Raw genomic sequence first — 26,013 nt, 5'->3', positions numbered from 1 at the left:
TGGAACTGCTTAACCTGGAGAAGCGAAAATTTGCAGTTATCATCCACCATCGTGTTTGCACACGTGGTGCAAATTATGACATCACAAGTCACATGGTTTGGCCGCCATCTTGGATTGAAGGATAAATATTAATTAATGTTTACTCTGGAACCGCTGCTTCTATATATGCAAAACTTGACATTTATAATTAAGGTGATATGCTAAACAAAAGTTTAAAATTTCAACCTGATCGGTCACACGGTTTGGGAGCCAGAATTATTTATTTATTTGAATCTGGAAGCCAGTAATAACGAAATTGAATGCTTTGTGCTGCCCGGTTCGTAACTCGTCTGTTCCGCGCCGTCTCGAAGCAGGCCTGTGTTTGTATCACTCTTAAATAATGTTTTCTCTGGAACCACTTTCCCGATCAAAGCGAAACTTTGTGACTGTCATCTGCAGAAAGTCCCATGTTGTATCAAAAGGCGGACGGACTGGGTACCCGGTCATCACTGCCAGCAGTTATAAAGTGGCAGTTCTAGTTATTAGGGTACCCTGTGAGTACAGGGTACCCTATTGTTTTTCTTCTGTTTATTATTATTATTATTATTTTTCTTCCGCCGTAAATTTGCAAAATTTCCAATTTTTTTCGCTTTAAATGCCATTTTCTCAGAAATGGTAAGACCAATCGACACAAAATTTTCACCAAATATGTATGATTTTTGATAGCATACATAATTGATAATTATGACGTCATTGGTCACGTGGTACGGGCGCCATCTTGAAAAAACAGATCAACTTTGGACCTCTGTATCTCGGAAACCTTTTAGGGTAAAAAAATTTCGCTTGATACATTTTAACAAGCTCCCTCTCGGGAATACGTGTGATTTTTCGTGACGTCATCGGTGAAGAGGTATCCCAGTAAAAATTCGTCAAGTAGAACGCCACATAGCAAAAATTTGAAATTTCTTGAGCGTCATCTACACAAAAATTCATCGTAGAAAAAAAATATTTTGACGTCATCGGTGACGTAATTCGGCCGCCATCTTGTTTTTTAGTGTTTTTTTTAAAAAATCTTCTTCTCCAGAACGGCTGTGCAGATTGAGGCGAAACTTTACAGGCACATTCCCTCTGAGGTCCTCTTTCAAGTTTGTTAATTTGTTGTTGATACGTCACATGGTTTGGCGGCCATCTTGAAAAAACCTTAAAACCTTCAAACATCTTCTTCTCCAGAAGCGCTGGTCCAATGAAGGCGAGATTTCAGAACTATATTCGTGAGATATATGCGATGCAAGTTTGTTAATTTCAAAGTGATAGGTCACATGGTTTTAGCCGCCATGTTGGATTTAAGAAAAATATTAAATAATGTTTTCTCTGGTATTTCATAAGCCATCGAAGCGAAAATTTGCAAGTGCCTTCCTCGCTCAAGTCTGCATACATGGTAAAAAATTTTTACCTCAGAAGTCACATGGTTTGGCGGCCATCTTGGATAGAAAAATAGACTTTATCCGATTTACACGAAACTTCACACACTTGTTCGGGTCGACGATGGAAAGCAGAATTTAAATTTATGATATCATAGGTCACAAGGTTCGGCAGCCATCTTGGATTGAAAATGAATAAATTTTAAAAATCTTCTTCTCCAGAAGGGCAAGAGAGATGAAGACGAAACTTCACACATATATTCCCCATGAGGTCCTTTCTCAAGTTTGTTAATTTGTTCTTTATCGGTCACATGGTTTGGCGGCCATCTTGAAAAAACCCTAAAACCTTCAAACATCTTCTTCTCCAGAAGCGTTGGCCCAATGAAGGGGAGATTTCAGAACTATATTCGGGACAGGAAGGCGATATAAGTTTGTTAATTTCGAATTGATAAGTCACATGGTTTGGCCGCCATCTTGGATTTAAGAAAAATATTAAATAATGTTTTCTCTGGAACCGCTTAACCAAACGAATCGAAAATTTGTAATTATCATCTAGCAGGCAGTATGCACGCTTGGTAAAAATTATGATGTCACACGTCACATGGTTTGGCGGCCATCTTGGATTGAAAAACGCACCTTTACCGATTAACACGAAACTTCACGTACGTGTTCCAATACCCAGTTGGAAGCAGAATATAAATTTCTGATGTCATAGGTCACATGGTTCGTCAGCCATCTTGGATTGAAAAACAATATCTTCAAACATCTTTTTCTCTGAAACGGCTGAACAGATCCATGCGAAACTCCACCACTATGACCGCCTCTCCATGACGAATAAAAAGTTCTCACCCCCTTTTGAGGTACGACGCAACGTTTGGCAGCCATATTGGATTGAAGGAAAAATATTAATTAATGTTTACTCTGGAATTACTGCATCAATAAATGTGAAACATCAAGTTTATGGTGGAACGCTCATGCGGAGTGAGGGTTTGAAATTTCAACGGGATCGGGCACAGGGTTTGGCAGCCATGTTGGTTTTAAGAAAAATATTAAATAATGTTTTCTCTGGAACTGCTTAACCTGGAGAAGCGAAAATTTGCAGTTATCATCCACCATCGTGTTTGCACACGTGGTGCAAATTATGACATCACAAGTCACATGGTTTGGCCGCCATCTTGGATTGAAGGATAAATATTAATTAATGTTTACTCTGGAACCGCTGCCTCTATATATGCGAAACTTCACATTTATAATTCAGGTGACATGCGAAACAAAAGTTTAAAATTTCAACCTGATCGGTCACGTGGTTTGGCAGCCAGAATTATTTAATTATTTGAATCTGTTCGCCAGTAATAAGGAAATTGAACGCTTTGTGCTGCCCCGTTCGTAGGTCTTCAGTCCCACGCCATATCGAAGCAGGCCTCTGTTTGCATCACTCTTCAATAATGTTTTTTCTGGAACCACTTTCCCCATGAATGCGAAACTTTGCGACTGTCATCTGCAGAAAGTCCCATGTTGTATCAAAGGCGGACGGACTGGGTACCCGGTCATCACTGCCAGCAGTTATAAAGTGGCAGTTCTAGTTCATTAGGGTACCCTGTGAGTACAGGGTACCCTATTGTTTTTCTTCTGTTTATTATTACGCATTATTATTATTATTCTTCCGCCGGCATTTTGCACCCTTTTTCGCTTTAAAAATCATTTTCTCTGGAACACTAAGTCCGATCGACAGGAAATTTTCACCATAGTATGTATCTTTTTTGATAGCACAATCACGTTATAATTATGACGTCATTGGTCACGTGGTACGGTCGCCATCTTGAAAAAAGCGATAAACTTTGGACATCTGTATCTCGGAAACCGTGCAATGGAAAAAATTTTCGTTTGATACATTTTACTAAGCTCCCTATGGGGAACACGTGTGATTTTTCGTGACGTCATAGGTGAAGCGATATACCGGTGAAAATTCGTCAAGTAGAACGCCATATGGGAAAAATCTGAAAAATTCTGAGCATCATCTACGCCAAAAATCACTGACGAAAATGTTTTTTTGACGTCATCGATGACGTAATTCGGCCGCCATCTTGTTTTTTAGTGTTTTTTTTTAAAATCTTCTTCTCCAGAACGGCTATGCAGATTAAGGCGAAACTTTACACGCACATTCCCCCTGAGGTCCTCTTTCAAGTTTGTTAATTTGTTGTTGATACGTCACATGGTTTGGCGGCCATCTTGAAAAAACCCTAAAACCTTCAAACATCTTCTTCTCCAGAAGCGCTGGTCCAATGAAGGCGAGATTTCAGAACTATATTCGTGACATGTATGCGATGCAAGTTTGTTAATTTCAAAGTGATAGGTCACATGGTTTGGCCGCCATGTTGGATTTAAGAAAAATATTAAATAAAGTTTTCTCTGGTATTTCATAAGCCATCGAAGCGAAAATTTGCAAGTGCCTTCCTCGCTCAAGTCTGCATACATGGTAAAAATTTTTACCTCAGAAGTCACATGGTTTGGCGGCCATCTTGGATAGAAAAATAGACTTTATCCGATTTACACAAAACTTCACACACTTGTTCGGGTCGACGATGGAAAGCAGAATTTAAATTCATGATATCCTCGGTCACAAGGTTCGGCAGCCATCTTGGATTGAAAATGAATAAATTTTAAAAATCTTCTTCTCCAGAAGGGCAAGACAGATGAAGACGAAACTTCACAGATATATTCCCCATGAGGTCCTTTCTCAAGTTTGTTAATTTGTTTTTGATCGGTCACATGGTTTGGCGGCCATCTTGAAAAAACCCGAAAACCTTCAAACATCTTCTTCTCCAGAAGCGTTGGCCCAATGAAGGGGAGATTTCAGAACTATATTCGGGACAGGAAGGCGATATAAGTTTGTTAATTTCGAATTGATAAGTCACATGGTTTGGCCGCCATCTTGGATTTCAGAAAAATATTAAATAATGTTTTCTCTGGAACCGCTTAACCAAACGAATCGAAAATTTGTAATTATCATCTAGCAGGCAGTATGCACGCTTGGTAAAAATTATGATGTCACACGTCACATGGTTTGGCGGCCATCTTGGATTGAAAAACGCACCTTTACCGATTAACACGAAACTTCACGTACGTGTTCCAATACCCAGTTGGAAGCAGAATATACATTTCTGATGTCATAGGTCACATGGTTCGTCAGCCATCTTGGATTGAAAAACAATATCTTCAAACGTCTTTTTCTCTGAAACGGCTGAACAGATCCAGGCGAAACTCCACCACTATGACCGCCTCTCCATGACGAATAAAAAGTTCCCACCCCCTTTTGAGGTACGATGCAACGTTTGGCAGCCATATTGGATTGAAGGAAAAATATTAATTAATGTTTACTCTGGAACTACTGCATCAATAAATGTGAAACATCAAGTTTATGGTGGAACGCTCATGCGGAATGAGGGTTTGAAATTTCAACACGATCGGGCCCAGGGTTTGGCAGCCATGTTGGTTTTAAGAAAAATATTAAATAATGTTTTCTCTGGAACTGCTTAACCTGGAGAAGCGAAAATTTGCAGTTATCATCCACCATCGTGTTTGCACACGTGGTGCAAATTATGACATCACAAGTCACATGGTTTGGCCGCCATCTTGGATTGAAGGATAAATATTAATTAATGTTTACTCTGGAACCGCTGCCTCTATATATGCGAAACTTCAGATTTATAATTCAGGTGACATGCGAAATAAAAGTTTAAAATTTCAACCTGATCGGTCACGCGGTTTGGGAGCCAGAATTATTTAATTATTTGAATCTGGAAGCCAGTAATAACGAAATTGAATGCTTTGTGCTGCCCGGTTCGTAACTCATCTGTTCCGTGCCGTCTCGAAGCAGGCCTGTGTTTGTATCACTATTAAATAATGTTTTCTCTGGCACCGCTTATCCTTTCAATGCCAAACTTTGCGACTGTCATCTGCAGAAAGTCCCATGTTGTATCAAAGGCGGACGGACTGGGTACCCGGTCATCACTGCCAGCAGTTATAAAGTGGCAGTTCTAGTTATTAGGGTACCCTGTGAGTACAGGGTACCCTATTGTTTTTCTTCTGTTTATTATTATTTTTCTTTTTCCGCCGGCATTTTGCACCCTTTTTCACTTTAAAAATCATTTTCTCTGGAACACGAAGTCCGATCGACAGGAAATTTTCACCATAGTATGTATCTTTTTTGATAGCACAATCACGTTATAATTATGACGTCATTGGTCACGTGGTACGGTCGCCATCTTGAAAAAAGCGATAAACTTTGGACATCTGTATCTCGAAACCGTGCAATGGAAAAATTTTCGTTTGATACATTTTACTAAGCTCCCCTATGGGGAACACGTGTGATTTTTCGTGACGTCATAGGTGAAGCGATATACCGGTGAAAATTCGTCAAGTAGAACGCCGTATAGGAAAAATCTGAAAAATTTTGAGCATCATCTACGCCTAAAATCACCGACGAAAATGTTTTTCTTGACGTCATCGATGACGTATTTCTGCCGCCATCTTGTTTTTTAGTGTTTTTTTAAAAATCTTCTTTTCTCCAGAACGGCTGTGCAGATTGAGGCGAAACTTTACAGGCACATTCCCCCTGGGAGGTCCTCTTTTCAAGTTTGTTAATTTGTTGTTGATACGTCACATGGTTTGGCGGCCATCTTGAAAAAACCCTAAAACCTTCAAACATCTTCTTCTCCAGAAGCGCTGGTCCAATGAAGGCGAGATTTCAGAACTATATTCGAGGATATGTGTATGCATGCAAGTTTGTTAATTTCGAAGTCATAGGTCACATGGTTTGGCCGCCATGTTGGATTTAAGAAAAATATTAAATAATGTTTTCTCTGGTATTTCATAAGCCATCAAGCGGAAAATTTGCAAGTGCCTTCCTCCCTCAAGTCTGCATACATGGTAAAAAATTTTACCTCAGAAGTCACATGGTTTGGCGGCCATCTTGGATAGAAAAATAGTCTTTATCCGATTTACACGAAAATCGACACACTTGTTCGGGTCGACGATGGAAAGCAGAATTTAAATTTATGATATCATAGGTCACAAGGTTCGGCAGCCATCTTGGATTGAAAATGAATAAATTTAAAAAATCTTCTTCTCCAGAAGGGCAAGACAGATGAAGACGAAACTTCACACATATATTCCCCATGAGGTCCTTTTCTCAAGTTTGTTAATTTGTTCTTGATCGGTCACATGGTTCGGCGGCCATCTTGAAAAACCCTAAAACCTTCAAACATCTTCTTCTCCAGAAGCGCTGGTCGGATGAAGGGGAGATTTCAGAACTATATTCGGGACACGTAGGCGATATAAGTTTGTTAATTTCGAATTGATACGTTAGATGGTTTGGCCGCCATCTTGGATTTAAGAAAAATATTAAATAATGTTTTCTCTGGAACCACTGAACCAAACGAATCGAAAATTTGTAATTATCATCTACCATCGTGTATGCACGCATGGTAAAAATTATGACATCACACGTTACATGGTTTGGTGGCCATCTTGGATAGAAAACGCACCTTTACCGACAACACGAAACTTCAGAAACGTGTTGCAATACCCAGTTGGAAGCAGAATTTAAATTTGTGATGTCATAGGTCACATGGTTCGTCAGCCATCTTGGATTAAAATAATATCTTTAAACGTCTTTTTTCTCTGAAACGACTGAACAGATCCAGGCGAAACTCCACCACTATGACCGCCTCCATGACGAATAAAAAGTTCTCACCCCCTTTAGAGGTACGACGCAACGTTTGGCAGCCATAGTGGATTGAAGGAAAAATATTAATTAATGTTTACTCTGGAACTATTGCATCAATAAATGTGAAACATCACATTTATGGTGGAACAGTCATGCGGAATGACGGTTTGAAATTTCAACGGGATCGGCCCAGGGTTTGGCAGCCATGTTGGTTTTAAGAAAAATATTAAATAATGTTTTCTCTGGAACTGCTTAACCTAGCGAAGCGAAAATTTGCACTTATCGTCTCCGATCCTGTTTGCACATGTGGTGAAAATTATGACGTCACAAGTCACATGGTTTGGCCGCCATCTTGGATTGAAGGATAAATATTAATTAATGTTTACTCTGGAACTGCTGCTTCTGTATATACGAAACTTCACATTTGAAATTTAGCCGACATGCGAAACAAAAGTTTAAAATTTCAACCTGATCGGTCACGTGGTTTGGCAGCCAGAATCATTTAATCATTTTAATCTGTTCGCCAGTAATAAGGAAATTGAACGCTTTGTGCTGCCCGGTTCAGCACTCGTCTGTTCTGCGCCGTCGCGAAGCAGGCCTGTGTTTGTATCACCATTAAATCATGTTTTCTCCGGCACCGCTTTTCCGATGAATGCGAAACTTTGCGACGATGATTTAAGTCTCATGTTGTATCAGTTGTGTCAAAGGCGGACACGTTTGGGTACCCGGTCATCACTGCCAGCAGTTATAAAGTGGCAGTTCTAGTTATTATTATTTTTCCGCCGGCATTTTGCGGCCTGTTTTCACTTTAAAAATCATTTTCTCAGGAACGCAAAGTCCGATCGACACGAAATTTTCACCGTAGTATGTATCTTTTTTGATAGCACAATCACGTTATAATTATGACGTCATTGGTCACGTGGTGCGGGCGCCATCTTGAAAAAAACGATAAACTTTGGACCTCTGTATCTCTGAAATCTTCCAGGGTAAAAATTTTTTCGCTTCATACATTTCAACAAGCTCCCTCTCGGGAACACGTGTGATTTTTCGTGACGTCATCGGTGAAGAGGTATCCCGGTGAAAATTCGTCAAGTAGAACGCCACATGGGAAAAATTTGAAATTTCTTGAGCGTCATCTACACCAAAATTCATCGTAGAAAAAAATTTTTTTGACGTCATCGGTGACGTAATTCGGCCGCCATCTTGTTTTGAAAATATATTTTTTAAAAATCTTCTTCTCCAGAACGGCTGTGCAGATTGAGGCGAAACTTTACAGGTATATTCGCCCTGAGGTCCTTTTTCAAGTTTGTTAATTTCTTGTTGGTAGGTCACATGGTTTGGCGGCCATCTTGAAAAAACCCTAAAACCTTCAAACATCTTCTTCTCCAGAAGCGCTGGTCCAATGAAGGCGAGATTTCAGATCTATATTCGTGACATGCATGCGATGCAAGTTTGTTAATTTCGAAGTGATAGGTCACATGGTTTGGCCGCCATGTTGGATTTAAGAAAAATATTAAATAATGTTTTCTCTGGTATTTCATAAGCCATCGAAGCGAAAATTTGCAAGTGCCTTCCTCCCTCAAGTCTGCATACATGGTAAAATTTTTTACCTCAGAAGTCACATGGTTTGGCGGCCATCTTGGATAGAAAAATAGACCTTATCCGATTTACACGAAACTTCACACACTTGTTTGGGTCTATGATGGAAAGCAGAATTTAAATTTATGATATCATAGGTCACAAGGTTCGGCAGCCATCTTGGATTGAAAATGAATAAATTTTAAAAATCTTCTTCTCCAGAAGGGCAAGACAGATGAAGACGAAACTTCACACATATATTCCCCATGAGGTCCTTTCTCAAGTTTGTTAATTTCTTCTTGATCGGTCACATGGTTTGGCGGCCATCTTGAAAAAACCCAAAAACCTTCAAACATCTTCTTCTCCAGAAGCGCTGGTCGGATGAAGGGCAGATTTCAGAAGTATATTCGGGACACGTAGGCGATATAAGTTTGTTAATTTGGAATTGATAAGTCACACGGTTTGGCCGCCATCTTGGATTTAAGAAAAATATTAAATAATGTTTTCTCTGGAACCGCTTAACCTAACGAATCGAAAGTTTGCAATTACCATCTACCATCGTGTGTGCACGCGTGGTAAAAATTATGAGGTCACACGTCACATGGTTTGGTGGCCATCTTGGATAGAAAAACGCACCTTTCCCGATTTACACGAAACTTCACAAACGTGTTCCATTACCCAGTTGGAAGCAGAATATATATTTCTGATGTCATAGGTCACATGGTTCGTCAGCCATCTTGGATTGAAAAACAATATCTTCAAACGTCTTTTTCTCTGAAACGGCTGAACAGATCCAGGCGAAACTCCACCACTATGACCGCCTCTCCATGACGAATAAAAAGTTCTCATCCCCTTTTGAGGTACGACGCAACGTTTGGCAGCCATATTGGATTGAAGGAAAAATATTAATTAATGTTTACTCTGGAAATACTGCATCAATAAATGTGAAACATCAAGTTTATGGTGGAACGCTCATGCGGAATGAGCGTTTGAAATTTCAACGGGATCAGGCCCAGGGTTTGGCAGCCATGTTGGTTTTAAGAAAAATATTAAATAATGTTTTCTCTGGAACTGCTTAACCTGGAGAAGCGAAAATTTGCAGTTATCATCCACCATCGTGTTTGCACACGTGGTGCAAATTATGACATCACAAGTCACATGGTTTGGCCGCCATCTTGGATTGAAGGATAAATATTAATTAATGTTTACTCTGGAACCGCTGCTTCTATATATGCAAAACTTGACATTTATAATTCAGGTGATATGCTAAACAAAAGTTTAAAATTTCAACCTGATCGGTCACACGGTTTGGGAGCCAGAATTATTTATTTATTTGAATCTGGAAGCCAGTAATAACGAAATTGAATGCTTTGTGCTGCCCGGTTCGTAACTCTTCTGTTCCGCGCCGTCTCGAAGCAGGCCTGTGTTTGTATCACTCTTAAATAATGTTTTCTCTGGAACCACTTTCCCGATCAAAGCGAAACTTTGTGACTGTCATCTGCAGAAAGTCCCATGTTGTATCAAAAGGCGGACGGACTGGGTACCCGGTCATCACTGCCAGCAGTTATAAAGTGGCAGTTCTAGTTGTATTTGTATTTGTATCGGAGGAGATTTCAATTGCACGTTTGAACCTAATTTGGATAGAAACACACCAGAACCACATCCTGAATCTCATAAACACATATCTTGTTGTTTTTTCATCACTTGGTCTACTCGATGCTTGGCGCATGCGGCACCGTACAGCATCTCAGTATACATGGTGCCGGTGTGCTAATGGGCTGATAACACTTGCAAGGCTGGATAGATGGTACATTAACTCTACTTTTAGAAACGTCCTCGTGTCTTGTAATCTCTTTCCTTTTACTTTTTCTGATCATCACCTGGTAGTGCTTGGTTTATTCTCTTCTCAGTTAACTCATAAAAGTGCGTATTGGACCTTCAATACCAGCCTGTTGGAGGATTGTTTTTTTACTGACGCTTTTCGTAGTTTTTGGGAAAAACTTATCCAAAGTAAACCTTCCTATGCTTCTATCCGGTTATGGCGGGACAACGCGAAAGCTCAAATTCGCGTTTTCTGTCAATGTCATAAGTCCTTTTCCACGAGTAAGCATAAAATTGCTGTTTCACTCTTGGAAACTGAAATTTTGCAGTTGGAGGAAGACTTTGCTAAAACTCAAAATGACAGGAAACTTCGGTTATTATTAGGAAAAAAAGCTTATCTAAGAAAATTGATCCATGAAAAGTAATGGGGATGTCAGTTAGACTCAGAATCCAAAATGTGAAGTTTTTTGACACCCCAAATAAAAGTTTTTTTCCACTTAGAAGGGGATAAGAAATCCCAAAAGCAGATTTTCTCCTTGTTAGATGCTAAAGGGAATATTACACAAAATGAAAGTGATGTTAAAAGACTTGTGAAAAATTATTTTTCTGATTTATTTGCGAAGGAATCTGTGTGTAAAGATTGTGTTGATGAGATGACAAATCATGTTCCTTCTTTGAGTTGTGGTCAGCGTCAAGCTCTTGAAAAGCCGCTTACCCTGGAGGAACTCAGCATGGCTCTGAATAGCTTTGAACGTGGAAAAGCCCCTGGAATCGACGGACTTCCAGTGGAATTTTTTACAGCATTTTGGGACATCTTAGGTCCAGAAGTACTGTTGGTTCTGCAAGAAAGATTACATTCTGGCATACTGCCTCTCAACTGCCAAAGAGCGGTGGTTTGTCTTCTCCCAAAAAGCGACGATCTCCGTCAAATCAAGAACTGGCACCCCATTTCATTACTGTGTTCTGACTACAAACTCTTTTCCAATTGTTGGCCAATCGGCTAAAACTTGTCATCGGGACTCTCGTTCACCCTGACCAGAGCTACTGTGTTTCAAGGAGATCAATCTCTGATAACATTTTTTAAATTAGAGATTTGATTGATTGTGGTCTTAAAGAGGAAGAAGGGGTTGGTTTGATTTTCCTTGATGTCAAACAGGCTTTTGAGAGTATTAATCACACTTATTGGATTCGCTAGATATCCCTTATTATCGGGTTTTCCGTGTGTGTGTGTGTGTGTGTGTGTGTGTGTGTGTGTGTGTGTGTGTGTGTGTGTGTGTGTGTGTGTGTGTGTGTGTGTGTGTGTGTGTGTGTGTGTGTGTGTGTGTGTGTGTGTGTGTGTGTGTGTGTGTGTGTGTGTCTGCAACGTGAGGCTCCACAGCACAAACCAGCAAACCGATTTCGATGAAACTTGGCGAACAGGTGCCATATGTGCTGGGAATGTGCGCGTTTGAGTTTCGTTGCTAAGCAACCACCCGTTGCTATGCAGCGGCCGAAAAACCGCGTTCACTATTTTCAATACTTGTCCTACAGTTTTGAATGTAGAGAAACGAGACTTCAGAATTAAACACTTCGAGATATTTAGAAAATTTTACTCGAGCCGATTTTTGATTGAGGTTTTATTTTTCAAATGGTAGTCCTTCAAAAATAAGATGTCTATTTACTGTCATTTTTTATGAGGGGCTTAGGAAAGTGGGCGGAGCTTAGGGAAAGTGGGCGTGGCTAAGGAAAAAGTGGGCGTGGTTTCTGAAAAATAATGTGTGGCTCAGGAGGTGGTCAAACAAGAGCATTGAGAGAAGTTTCTCGGGTTTTCCATCTGTTTGTCATTTACACTTTCCTCCATCTCCACTCTGAGGAGTGCCAGTTGGCAAAATACGCAATTTTAGGAAAAATCTTGCAAGGCCGAGGAACAATTGTATGTGAACCAATACGTCTTGGCAATGAATCTTCGTCGGTGGATCGGTCAGAATCAAATGCATCGTATCTAGCGCTTCGATCCTAGCGGATCCCTTGTCACCTACCGGCTTGTATGTTTCATGTGTTGCAAAAGTTCGGTCTGGGTGAAAGGTTCATCGGTTTTGTTAAGTTGTTATACAACAATATATCTAGTTTGTGTAAGGTAAACGATGGTCTCTGTTCTCCCATTCAGGTTCAGAGGGGCGTTCGGCAAGGCTGTCCATTGTCAGGTTTACTGTTTAGCCTTTCTCTTGAGCCATTACTAATTAATCTTAGGAACTCTCTTTCTGGCTTTGTACCATCTCCAGAAGAACACCCTATCGTCGTGTCGGCATATGCTGATGATGTCTGCATAGTAATTAAAAATGATCAGGATCTAACCACTCTTCTCAGATCTTTACGTAGGTTTCATCTTGCTTCACATTTGCAGTGTAATTGGAAAAAGAGTAAAGCTCTGTGGGTGTCCTCAGCTCAATGTACATCCGGTGGGCTTCCTTTCATGCCACCTCAGTCTCTTCCGAAAGATCTAAGGTGGACGAGAGAGGGGGTGAAATACTTAGGTGTTTATCTTGGCCCTCATCAGTACTCCCTTATTAACTGGGAAGGAGTGGTAGATCACGGAACGAAACGTCTCAACAAATGGAAAAGGTTCCTTCCGCAAATGTCTTTCAGAGGTCGAATCCTAATTTTTAATACTTTTGTTACCTCTGTCTTGTGGCACAAATTCATCTGTTTACAGCCACCAGATATCTTGCTTAAAGAGATTCAACAGATACTGGCAAAAAAAACTTTTGGAATGGTCATCATTGGTTGCAGTCAGATCCGATGGTGACCAAGTGCTCATTGACGTAAAGTGTCGTCTGATGGCCATTCGGCTGAAGTCGATACGAGTGATCAATGTGGAAAAACTGCTCTGGCACCCCGTAGCACAACGAATATCGAGACAAGCTGGATTGCTCGGCTACGGCCTTGAGTTGTTCCTAATTGAATCAAAAAAGATTGACACGTCTCACCTTCCTCTGTTTTACCAGAGTCTGTTGAATGCTTGGCAAGCAGTAGTGGTGACCCACCAGAGGGATTTGTATGATATTAAAATGTTTGTGGGAGAACCTCTATTCTTCAACCCACTCTTTCCCAATGTTCCCAAAAGCGGTTGTTTTTCACAAAACTTCATTTCAGTTGTCATCAAAAATGTTTGGCATCTTCACGACACATCCAATTGTTGCTGGAAATCTGTTAAATAAATTGCTGAAATCACTGGCACCAGGTCATTAAGAGCTGTAGGTAAAGTACTTGTAGATGTCATCCGTACATCCTTTAAACTTGGGTTGCAGTGGAGTACTGAGGTCAAATGGATACCCCAATAAGCCTTCATTTCCGAGCTTACTTGTCCAATTCACTAGTTTTACTCCATCTCCAGTCAGTATTGGCTCTTGTTTATTTACTAATCTTGACAGTAAATCTATTTATCGTTTCTGTCTTTCTGTTTTTAAGATAATTACCTCTGCAGTAGGAGTACTGAGATGGAAAACGCTTTTGCCATATGCCACCCCTTCTCAACCTGCATGGGAATCGATATATTGCACACCAATAACAAAAAGGTCAGGTGACTTGCAATGGAGACTTGCTCACTGGTCACTGCCAACAAACACTTTTGTCAACCGAATTGATGTAGCTGTATCAGCGCTTTGTCCTTTTTGTAACATCACTGAAGATTTGTTCCATAGTTATATTGATTGTGTACGATTGTGCCCCCCTTTTCTTTTATTGAACAATATATTTCATCGGGTAAATGTCCCCTTTTCACTCCGGTTTTTTATTTTTGGCCTCAGAGTCAATTCAGGTCATGAAAACTTGTTAATGTTTTTGAACTATGTCCTATCAGAGGCAAAATTAGCGATCTACCTGTCAAGAAAAGCCAAAATGAAAGGCAACCCCTTTGAGCAATGTAATGTGATTTTGCATTTCCAATCCCTGGTTTCAACTCGTTTGAAATTCGAATTTAATTATTACAGGAATAATGTAAATATTAATACCTTTGTTGAAACTTGGTGTGTTGGTAAGATGTGCAACATAAATGAAAATGTATTAGAAATTTACGTGTAGTGTTTCTTTCCTTGTGTCTTTGAAATTTTTTTGTTTTTAATTGCTTTTTTTTGGTGTTTCTATGACTTTGTTGATTTCTCTTTGAAACTTGTTTTTGTTTTATCTCCTTTGGTTTTTAGCTCGCCTGTTCGAAGAACAGAGAGCTATAGCGATACCCCTGGCATGAGCGTGAGCGTCAGTGTCAGCGTCAGCGTGAGCGTGAAAATGTTAAAGTTTTTTGTGCAAGTTATTTCCTTTCTAATATTTTTATCTACCACACTATTTTTTTACTGATTACAATATACAAATACATATATTGCTTTAAAATTATTTGTATCAGACTTCACTGCAATGCTTTATAAAAAATATTATTAGACTAGTCTTTTAAAAACGATAAATGTATAAACAGGCGAGCATTGGGTGGCTTTGACACCAACTCTCTGGTTTGTATTTGTAGAATAAAAGGAGTCAAAAGTCAAAAAATAAGTCTCTCTCTCTCTCTCTCTCTCTCTCTCTCTCTCTCTCTCTCTCTCTCTCTCTCTCTCTCTCTCTCTCTCTCTCTCTCTCTCTCTCTCTCTCTCTCTCTCTCTCTCCCTCTCTCCCTCTCTCCCTCTCTCCCTCTCTCCCTCTCTCCCTCTCTCCCTCTCTCCCTCTCTCCCTCTCTCCCTCTCTCCCTCTCTCCCTCTCTCCCTCTCTCCCTCTCTCCCTCTCTCCCTCTCTCCCTCTCTCCCTCTCTCCCTCTCTCCCTCTCTCCCTCTCTCCCTCTCTCCCTCTCTCCCTCTCTCCCTCTCTCTCTCTCTCTCTCTCTCTCTCTCTCTCTCTCTCTCTCTCTCTCTCTCTCTCTCTCTCTCTCTCTCTCTCTCTCTCTCTCTCTCTCTCTCTCTCTCTCTCTCTCTCTCTCTCTCTCTCTCTCTCTCTCTCTCTCTCTCTCTCTCTCTCTCTCTCTCTCTCTCTCTCTCTCTCTCTCTCTCTCTCTCTCTCTCTCTCTCTCTCTCTCTCTCTCTCTCTCTCTCTCTCTCTCTCTCTCTCTCTCTCTCTCTCTCTCTCTCTCTCTCTCTCTCTCTCTATCTCTCTTCCCCCCCCCCGCTGGCTGTTGGTGAGTCGAGTGGAGTGTCATGGCGGCTGTGTGGTCTTGGTGAGCTGTGATCTGCCCTGTTTTTTCGCCTTTCTGTCCCCTTTCGCATCGTTTTTCACCTCCCTTCCTTTGTTTCCTTCTCCGCATCGTTATTTGTGCTCCCACCCTCCCCTCTTCATTAGACCTCGTGCTTCGGCCTTCCCTCGCGCCGTCATCACCCCACCCCGCCCCGCCCATCTGTCCTTGTTATTTCGCGGTTTGCCCTTCGGTTCATCTCTTCCCCTTCCCTCCCCATCCCCCTGTTTTCTCCTCACATACCTTTTCCCAGAGATAGAGAGAGAAAGAGCCCACAGCTTCTTTGTGGATAGCTTTAAGTTGGCGGCCCATCCCGGGCCTTCAACTGATCGTTTTTTTCCTCACTGTAGCTGTGTTTATTTCCTTCAGAAACATGTCTCGGCTCGTATTTAATTACTGCACGAGAGCAATTACCCCTCCTCCCCCTTCCTAAATATGACTTCATATTCCCGTTATTCGGCATTTGAAGCATAAACACGAAAACATGGCGTTGTCTGTGTCCCGCCCGACGACGTTAGCGTCGAGGATCTCGTTATCGCTACAGGAAACATAGTCGGTACTGACAAAGTTCGTGCAGCCTCACGAATGAACAAACGTGTGGTTATCTTCGTGTCTGAGACCGAACTGGTTCATGAAATTGTATCGACTTCACTATCAACAGATGACGGACATTTCGTGCTCGTCTCCCCTCTCGACACACCGGCCGTGAAGGTCATTATCTCGAACACTCCTCCTTTCCTGAAGAATCAGACGCTGATCTCCGAACTATCTCGTTATGGTCCTGTGGTTTCTCAAATCACCATGTCACCTTTATGTAGCCAGGACGATCGGACGAAACATGTGATGTCTTTTTGGAGACAAGCTTATGTGGTGCTTCCTCCCTCTAACACTGAAAGAACCTTGAACATCGTTTAAAAACTCAAAATTGATAATCATGATTACCAAGTCTACGTAACCACTGACACCCTGAAATGTTTTGAATGTGGTAATTTCGGACACTTGAAAGGATCTTGCCCAAAGGCGACCTCGTCAAACGATGAAACAAACCTCGTCAACAAGGATACGTCTTCTTCTTCTTCCTCGACCGTGAAGGAAGCGAATCCCATGTCGGTAATAACCCCCAGTCCTCTCAGTCCGATAGTCTAAACAGCAAAACGGATGTTTGGGATGATTTCACCATCGTTTCATCAAGGAAGAGAAAGACTTTACCTGATGGTCGTTTAACCCAGAAGAAGGCAGCATTTACAAACGAGAAATCTGTCGGTAATGTTCCCGCAGTTGTGACTGACACCACTCTACAATGTTTACCTGGAATGGACCCGGACCCCGGTACCTACGGCCAGAATGGACCCGGTACCTACAGCCGACAAGTTTACCCGACTTTCCAGTGAGGACATTGACGTCTCCCTGACAGAGACCGCTTTACCTGTTATCGCAGTAAATGAAACTTTCACTCGTTAAAAACTCTCCGATTGGAAAGTCCATCGACGGTGATACACAGACCACGAGTGATGAACCTGCTGTCACTTTGGTAAATGTTAACCCTGAATCCTTGTCAGCGGGAAATAGTGAAACAAATGTTAACCCTGTTACTGCTCCCAGTCCATCACGTGGTGAAGCTGGAAACGCAGGAAATGTTAAAATGAATGTTTTACGAGAGACCCCCAAAGTACTGTTTTCCTCCACACTGTTGGAGGTCGATAACACTGTCATGGTCGAGGGAAGCTATGTCGCTGCATCCGCTGATGGTGTTTCCGTTTCATCAACACCCCCAATTATTTCCGTTACTTCACTAGGAGATGTTCCCACAATGGAAGAGCACATAGACGTGGTAACCAGTACAGATCCGTGTATCAATACTGATGACAGTATCGATATGCAGTACGGCACAAGCTTGTGTGACTCGGAAACTAAAACCGACTCTTAGTGAGGCAACTTAGCATAACAATTGTGCATTTTGTGAGGAAAGCACCAAATTTGGCACACTAGTAGCCTATCATATAATGAACAGATTTGGATGTTGGGCCATCTCAAAATTTTTGATGGCAGTGGAAAATGGCTGCCACAGCCATCAGCGGCTGAATTTGAGATGGTCCAATATCCAAATCTGTTCATAATATGATAGGCTACTAGTGTGCCAAATTTGGTGCTTTCCTCACAAAATGCACAATTGTTATGCTATATTTAGCTAAGTTGCCCCACTATCTGACGAATCTGACCTGGGGGAAACAAACAGGAACAGTCAGGTGGAAACGGTGGAGAAGCTGACCAGTCAAGGTCCCACCCCCCCCCCCCCCTTTGAACAAATAAGACTCTTCTTTCAAAATACATACAGGAAACGCAATATAAACTTGACGGAATACTTTCCACATCGACCATCCTTCCTTGAGTGTGCTCAGGCTATCGTACGTAAGCCTGACTTATTCGGTTTCCACCAGACATACTGTCACCGCTTAAAAAAATTGATCACCAAGGCGAAAAGGGATTCTAATCAATTATCCCACTTCTGATCTTATTCTTCGAAGCTATTATTTTCCTCATGGCCAGATTCAAGATTGGAAAAAATAAATGTTAATGGTGGTGGGAGTCCGCTCAGCAAGATCCAAATTAAACAGCTGGTAGAGGTCAACGGTCTTGACATAACTTTGTTACAAGAGACCCATGCTGTCCGATCTGTTCAGGCTCAGTGGCGACTCTTTATGGACAAGGAATGTTTCTTCAGTAACAACTCCTCGTCGAAGGCAGGCATCATGTTTGTCTTAGGGAAACATTTCCATCCGTCCTGCCTTAAATGTATGAGTATTATTGATGGACACCTTGCCTCCGTGACCTTCTCTATCAATCAGATTAAGTTCACAATTCTCAATGTGTACGCTCCAAGCAAAAATGATGAGCGGATCTCCTTTTTTGCCGAACTGAGAAAATTCCTGCAAACACTGGATTTGCAGACTTGTCTAATTATTGGTGGCTATTTTAACTGTACTGTTAATGCTTCATTTGACCGGAACGGGCCGGAACCCCAACCATGTACCGCAAAACATTTTGCAAACATCATTGCGAAATATAATCTTCATGATATTTGGTGCGTGCAGCAGCCTTCTGATCGGTCTTATACATGGTGTCGTTGTTTAAACAACCACATCTCGCTTGCGAGGCTTGATCGCATCTATGTAAATTCTCATTTATTACATGGAGTTTATAAATCTGATATCGTGCCTTCTGGTTTCTCTGAGCATTCCCTAGCTCGAGTCTTTATTCAACTCTCTAAACCATGTCCAGGGAGCTCTCATTGGAAATTCAATAACAGTTTACTTGAAAACCTCAACTTCATTCAGGTCTTTGAATCCTTCTGGACGGCTCTCCGAGAACAGAAGCTAAGCTGTTCCGTTAACCCGTTGATATGGTGGGATTTAGTAAAAACCTAAATTAAAGGTTTCTGTCAGCAGTATTAGTTTTTCTCAACAAGGGCTGACCATGAAGTAAAGAAAATATTACAGTTAGAGATTTTACAACTCCAACGGGTCATCGGACAAAATAATAGAAACATACAAAAAACCTTAACTGAGAAACAGTCCTTATTAAAGGAAATAACCGAGAGGAATGCACGTGGTGCCTTAGTTCGGATGAGGGTGTGACACCTGAATGAGGCAAACGTACCAACCAAGTACTTCTTTTCCTTAGAGAAACGTCTTCCCAGTAAACAGCTTTCTCAGCTGCGATTAGCAGATTCATCCATTGCCTTTACACAATCAGAAATCAAATCTTCGGTGAAGGAATACTTTTCGAAATTATATTCAATGGAACAAATAAATCCTGTCAGTGTCACCGCGATCTCCATAGGCCTGCTAGTGTTGTGTGAAGATGGGCGTTCCCAACTGGAAAGACCCATTACTTTGGATGAACTTGGCACTGCCCTGCACGGCCTTACCATTGGGAAAGCACCTGGTTTGGATGGACTTACAATTGAATTTTACAAGAAGTTTTGGCACTTATTGGGTCCAGAACTCATTAAGACCTTGAACGCAAGCTGCCAGCTTGGAGAGCTACCTCAGAGTTGCCAACGAGCTCTTCTTACCTTCATCCCCCAAAAGGGAGACATGTTGTGTCTTTAAAATTGGCATCCTCTCTCCCTATTATGTATGGACTATAAGATCTTTTCAAAAGCCCTGGCATCGCGACTTACTCCTTATTTATCCCCGTTGTTGAAAGAAGACCAATGTTACTGTGTCCCAAAACATTCCATCTATGACAACATCTCCCTTTAGAGAGACATCTTTGAACTGTGCAAGGAAAACCCTAAAGATTTAGGACTTCTTCTCCTTCATCAGGAGAAAGCCTTTGACCGTGTTGAACATCGGTACCTTTTCGAAGTACTTGAGCGGTTTGGACTTGGTTCAACCTTCATCTCTTATATTAAGTTACTATACAATAATATTTATAGTGTGCTTAAGATAAACAATGAACTTGTTGCACCCTTGTCTGTTAACAGGGGTATTAGACAAGGTTGCCATCTTTCCGGGTTGCTTTATGCTCTCCATCGAACCCCTACTGGTTTCTTTGCGCTGTAGACTAACAGGAGTTGGTTTGTCCCATTTTGAACGGCCCATCAAGGTACTGTCATACGCCGATGACGTATGTGTATTCGTACAAGATATCAGTGACATGAACATCGTTCGTTATTGTTTATCCTTATTCGAAAAGGCTTCTTCAGCCAAAGTAAATTGGAACAAAACGAGCGCCCTTTGGCTCGGTCCGTCGTGCTACTTGGAGCCAAGACTTCCTGCTCCACTGTCATGGGTCAATGATGGTGTGAAATACCTTGTAGTGTTCTGAGGTAATAATACCACAGTTGCAAAGAATTGGGCTGGTCTGCTTGAGTTTTTTGAGGGTAAACTGCAAAAATGGAAAGGTCTGATCACACAACTGTCATATCATGGAAGGGTCTTGGTCATCAACACACTGGTGGCCTCCACCTTATGGCACAGGTTCTTCGTGCTGCATCCTCCAGCGGCGTTGCTTCAACAGCTCCAGAAGTGCTTCGTGTCCTTTTTCTGGGACGGAAAACACTGGCTGCGACCTGAGGTCCTCGGTTTACCACTGACCGATGGAGGCCAAGGCCTGGTCGACATAAAGAGCCGGCTAATGGCCTTTCAACTCTCAGTTGCTCTTCGCATGCAATACACGCGACCCTCTCCACCATGGGTCAACGTCGCTCGTCACCTTTTGCAACAGGCTGGGGGCTAGGCTATGACCACTCTCTTTTCCTGATGGACCTTTCCAAAATCGACACATCCCCCCTCTCTGGTTTCTATCAGAGCATACTAAATGCGTGGTAAGCTCTGACAATAGCAAGAGCAACACATTCTTACACGAAACATGTTTCTGGAAGAACCTTTGTTCGACAACTCCTTTTTCCATGATATGCCTGCTGATAGGTGTTTCATTCAACGCTTTACCGACAAGGGTGTTAAATCTGTCGCAGATCTTCTCAGCCCAAACGGCAGCTGGATCAGAGCTGATGCATTGGCAAGCCTGGTCAGTGTGCGATCCTCTCGAATCGTGGCACACATTATGTAGTGTGCTTTGGACATACACACAGCTTGCACTTGCTTGGGAGCAGGATCAGCAAAGCAATGAACAAAATGCACATCAAATACCTTCTCTCTCCTCCTTTCCTGAACTTGTATGTGCTTTTTCTCTTGCCAGCCCTCTTCCTTGCTCCCCTTTTATCGTCGGCTTCAATGGCCTTCCCAAACAAAAAGACCTTTCTTTGGGTTGTGTAAAATTTATTTCGCAACAGCAAATAACACAGCAGAGGGTTCGATGGAGAGACCTCTTACCTTGTTCTCCCCCTTATTTTCCTAACTGGAAAGGTTTTTATCACCCTCCTGTACCACCACGACATGGTGACCTCCAATGGAGACGAGTACACTGGATCCTTCCTTCTAATCACTTGTTACACCATTTTTCAAATCTGCTTGTAGATGAATGTCCTTTTTGTAAGAAATATGAAAACCTTTTTCACATCAATGTTGAATGCCAACGGTTGGCACCTTTTTTATTTTACTTCCGAATTGTTTTGTGAGGTTTGGTTTGATTTTTAACACTTGATAAACACTTGATAAACACACAAGTGTTTGATAAACACTTGTGTGTTTATCTACGGATTGGATATCCCACACAAAAATATCCAATACTGTGTTAGCCAATTTCCTGCTTGCTCAGGCAAAGATGGCAGTATATAAGTCAAGCAAAAGAAAACTTGATGGTGTCGGAGTAAATGATGAAGATACTTTGTTTTTGTTCCAAAACCTTGAAATAAGTCGTGTTAAATTGGATTTTGCTTTCTTTTCAGTAACTGGAAGATTACCACAGATCGAATCAAAATGGCGTATAAAAGAAGTTATTTGCAAAGTCCGAGAGGAATGTCTATCCTTTTGTGAATGTTTTGTATATAATCCACCCGATTCATCCTTTTATTTCCTTTCTTCAGAAATTGTTTCTTGGTTTTCTTTCTTTCTCTGAAATGAAAATGTAACTCCCACTTGGGGGCTTTCTTTTCTATTTTTATAATAAAAAGATACAAAAGTCTCTCTGTCTCTATCTCTGTCTCTATCTCTCCATAGCATTGGGTTAGCTTCTAAAGTGGGAAGAGGCGTATCCATTCGAAAATTCCCTTCAAATTTTATTTTCTTGTTTCTTCAATCTCATTCTCAGAATGTATGGTTTCTAAAGTTTTTGCATCAACAACATAATCTTTTTCTTGTGCTTCAGACTCATTGAATGCGGACAAGGCATGTCGCTTTCGCCGTCAATGCAAAATCATTTTCACACCACGTAAGGTAAGTTTCATGATCTTAATAACTCAAGAAAACAAACTTTATTTTACGTTCTTAATAACTCTTTTATTCATGAAAATAAACAGCACAAAAATAATGCACAAACATGTTAATTAAGTGTACAGTTTGGCAAAAAGGGGTGACATTTTTAAGTTCAAGTCCATAACCCTGTTTCCCCCAAATTACTGAATTTTCACACACCTAACCAGCTGGTTATATGTTCAATCTATTTTAAAACTTCCAACTGTGGGTTATTCGGTGTATTTCACCATGCAGCACATGACGTAGCGACAGGGAGCCACGTTAAATTATCAAGGAGATGCAAAAAGAAGCAGTTTTTTTGCAAGTTTAATTGTTATATCTTTAATTACAGTTCTTTCCATTCTATTTAAGGTAAAGTTCCATTCCAGGTTCCATTTAATTCCAAAGCCATTTAAGGTAACGATAAGTTGTCTTCCACAAAGTCCTTGTCTGTGTCGCTGTGAAAGCTGCTCGGAGTCAACAAGTGTGGGTCTGTCATAATCCGTCTCGTCCTCTTCTTCTCCAGAAATCATCCCACTTTTTCGTCAGTTTGAATTTGGCCGTGAAACCTTTAAGTTTTCTCTTACTAGTATTGACAGCAAACATTGTATGGCAGAGACTTGAGGCTGTGTGTGGGTTATACATGCCTGAAATTTTCCAAGAGCACTTTTTTCCCCAGGTGTGGGGTATACCGGGGGCGGTGTTTTTGCATGAAAATACAGTATCCCCTTAAGTTTGTACATCGTGGATTTGCTGTTAACGGGGATTTTCAACAGCGTAACCTCCACAAACGGCAAGGTGCTATTGCTCTTCTTTTTGTCCTCGTTAATTTTTTTAATCGCAATTGTCAATTAATTGTCCAATATTTTATCCTCAGATTGTGAGCTTTGTTGGACTTTGACTGAGTAGTTTTCCATTTTTTGTTAGGGTTAGTGTATATTATTTATTTAATAAATTATTAAATTTATTATTTTTATTTATTATTAATAAATTATTTCTTGAAATAATATTATTTATAATATTATTTAATACAAATATTAAACACTGTAATTGTCAAAAAAAACCTTTAACCCCAACTGAACTGGGAGATTTTGAGCTCTCCCTGACCTGGGGGGGGGGGGGAGGGGTGGGTGGTCATTTTATCTGCTTCCCCTCCGATCTTGGCCATAGATTCTCCAATGAACTTGAAAATTTGCATACACATTGATTATTATGTAATGAACATGTTTGTGTTTTTAATTTGTTGATAATATGTTATTTTTTTTCGAATTATTACCAAATTAATTATGCAATATGCTAATTTTATGCATTTTTCAGAGAAATCTACAAATCTGGTCATTGCACACATGAAGTTTTTATCCCCCGCCACGTGGCGGAAGGGGGATGTTGTTGTCACTCGGGTCGTCCGTCCGGCTGTCCGGCTGGCTGGGCGTCAACATTGAAAGCTGTGAGTGCGATAACTCATAAACTGTTTGCCATATCGATTTGAAATTTGGGTCACACATGTACCACCTGAAAAGGAAGAACTCTGTTGATTTTGGGCATGGCCGGATCCAAGATGGCCGACTGGGGCGGCCATCTTGAAAAAATTTTTTGTAATAAATGGAAAACCGCTTATCTGATTTCAATTATTTTGGTTAATACGTTCCTCACCCCTGGGGAACTTTTTCCAACATGGTTTCGGCCCGCTCGGACATCCAATATGGCCGCCAGGCAGCCATGTTGAAAAAAACGACGTTATCGCGATGTAGGCTCTAATTTTTTTCTTTTCTGATGAAACTTGCTGGAAATGTAGGTAACGGGACGAAGTATGTTGCTATTGAATTTCGGCCATGTCAAACATCAAATATGGCCGCCAGGCAGCCATCTTGAAAAATGGGCCCTAAATTTTTTTAACTTGATGCAATATTTAAACTCGAGTGAGCTACGTTCGTTGTGGCGGGGGATTCCCCATCTCTGATGGTATATTTAAAATATGTCATACAATTACAATTTACCTGCAAATGAGACTTTGGGACTGTCACATTATTGTATGTAATATGCAAGTGAAAATTTGTGCTGTCAGATCACAGGATAATCATATGTATACACTATACATGTAAGTGAAACTTCATTTTGTCAGATAACACTTATCTACATGTCTGTCCTACATACACACATGTACAAAAATTGCAGTTTTAGTAGGACATGTGACACCTGAACAGTAAGTCTAATTTGGAAATATTTCACATCAAAATGTGCGTAAGATTCTGGGGAAAAATGTCATCAAAGGAGAATTTGAAATCCCCAGCTGTTGCGAAAAATTTGCGAAAAATGTTGAGTCCCAATGCAGCTATGGTTAAATCAATGCAAAACCCTCACCCTTTTTGTGGTAACACTCGCTCCACCTCACTTCTGGCTCCTCCCCCCCCATCCTATCGTGTATTATTGGTGTTATTTTGATTTCCAAGTTTGCATTCCAATTATAAACAGTCACTCTTTTATGTATCTCAATCACTATGATTAAGCTCTCTCCCCACCCCATGTCATGCTTATCAATATCGACTCCATTGCTCACTGGGAAATGGCATGAAACATAACCTGAAGCATATCCATTGTTGTTGTTGTTGTTGAAGTTTTAGCACACTGTAATCATCAATGCAATCTTTGTCCCCCACCCTTTTTGTTCACGTTTGATTTCCTTTTGACGGTTCTCGTTCTGAGAACCTTATTCTCAACTGTTATAATTTGATTGTGTTGGAATTATCGACTTTTGTTCATTGTATTACCAGGTGTATTTAAGCATGCCTTTCGCAACACGTTGCTTTCGTTTAAATATATATAAAATATTTTTCACCATTTTTGATTGAGCGTCGCTGCTATTTGCAATTCAAATGAGGTTTCAAGCTTATTTGAAAGCCTTGTCTGTGTCTTCCAGATGTATCATGTGAGGAGTGGGAATGTGACCTTGTCCCTGTTTATGATGATGTTTTGAGTATGGAAATCCCAGCATTTTTTCGGGATTTTTTCTTGGTACGCTGTAATACATACAGCAAAACAAATTAGAAATGATACGTATTTCTGATTATCTGGAGATGTGCTTCTTTCACCGTTTTGTTTGAATGAATATTTATTGAATGCAATGTTTTTTTTGTCACTGTTTTTACGATTCTGACAAACTGATGCGGTGTATGCCATATCAGTTTGCATATTTATTTCAACACTGTAAATGACTCTTAAGGATGTACATGATCTCCTTCCCCCATCCCCTATGAAAAAGGAACATTGTGTACATTTAAACTTTATTTGTTTTATTTTATGTTTTAAGGAAGGAAACCATTGCTGGCTCTACACTGTTGCAAAGTCTCTGTGCAAGCTGCAGTCCTTCTATGGGTCCTTTGGAAAGGTGTACGGCATTGGACGCTCTGCCAAGGTGCGCACTCTAATGTTGAAAACTCC

The 26,013-nt window shown here is 40.9% G+C and overlaps 1 protein-coding gene across 2 annotated transcripts in view; it reads left to right on the top strand.

Annotated features, from left to right (window-relative positions):
* Positions 1-26,013, top strand: part of LOC147029551 (vacuolar protein sorting-associated protein 33B-like) — a 144,387-nt gene that overhangs the window by 25,772 nt on the left and 92,602 nt on the right. For both annotated transcript variants that reach the window (XM_085872697.1, XM_085872698.1), the window contains exons 2-4: positions 22,490-22,557; positions 23,893-24,022; positions 25,883-25,987. In XM_085872697.1, the coding sequence (XP_085728823.1) occupies positions 22,499-22,557; positions 23,893-24,022; positions 25,883-25,987 (294 nt within the window). In that variant the 5' untranslated portion in view covers positions 22,490-22,498. The remainder of the gene's footprint in view (positions 1-22,489; positions 22,558-23,892; positions 24,023-25,882; positions 25,988-26,013) is intronic.

This window comes from Eptatretus burgeri, chromosome 3, assembly GCF_056783735.1.
Source record: "Eptatretus burgeri isolate ZD-2024b chromosome 3, Ebu_testis_v1, whole genome shotgun sequence".
NCBI lineage: Eukaryota > Metazoa > Chordata > Myxini > Myxiniformes > Myxinidae > Eptatretus > Eptatretus burgeri.
Note: the sequence above shows the minus strand (reverse complement) of the source record. Positions and strands in the feature narration are given on the sequence as shown.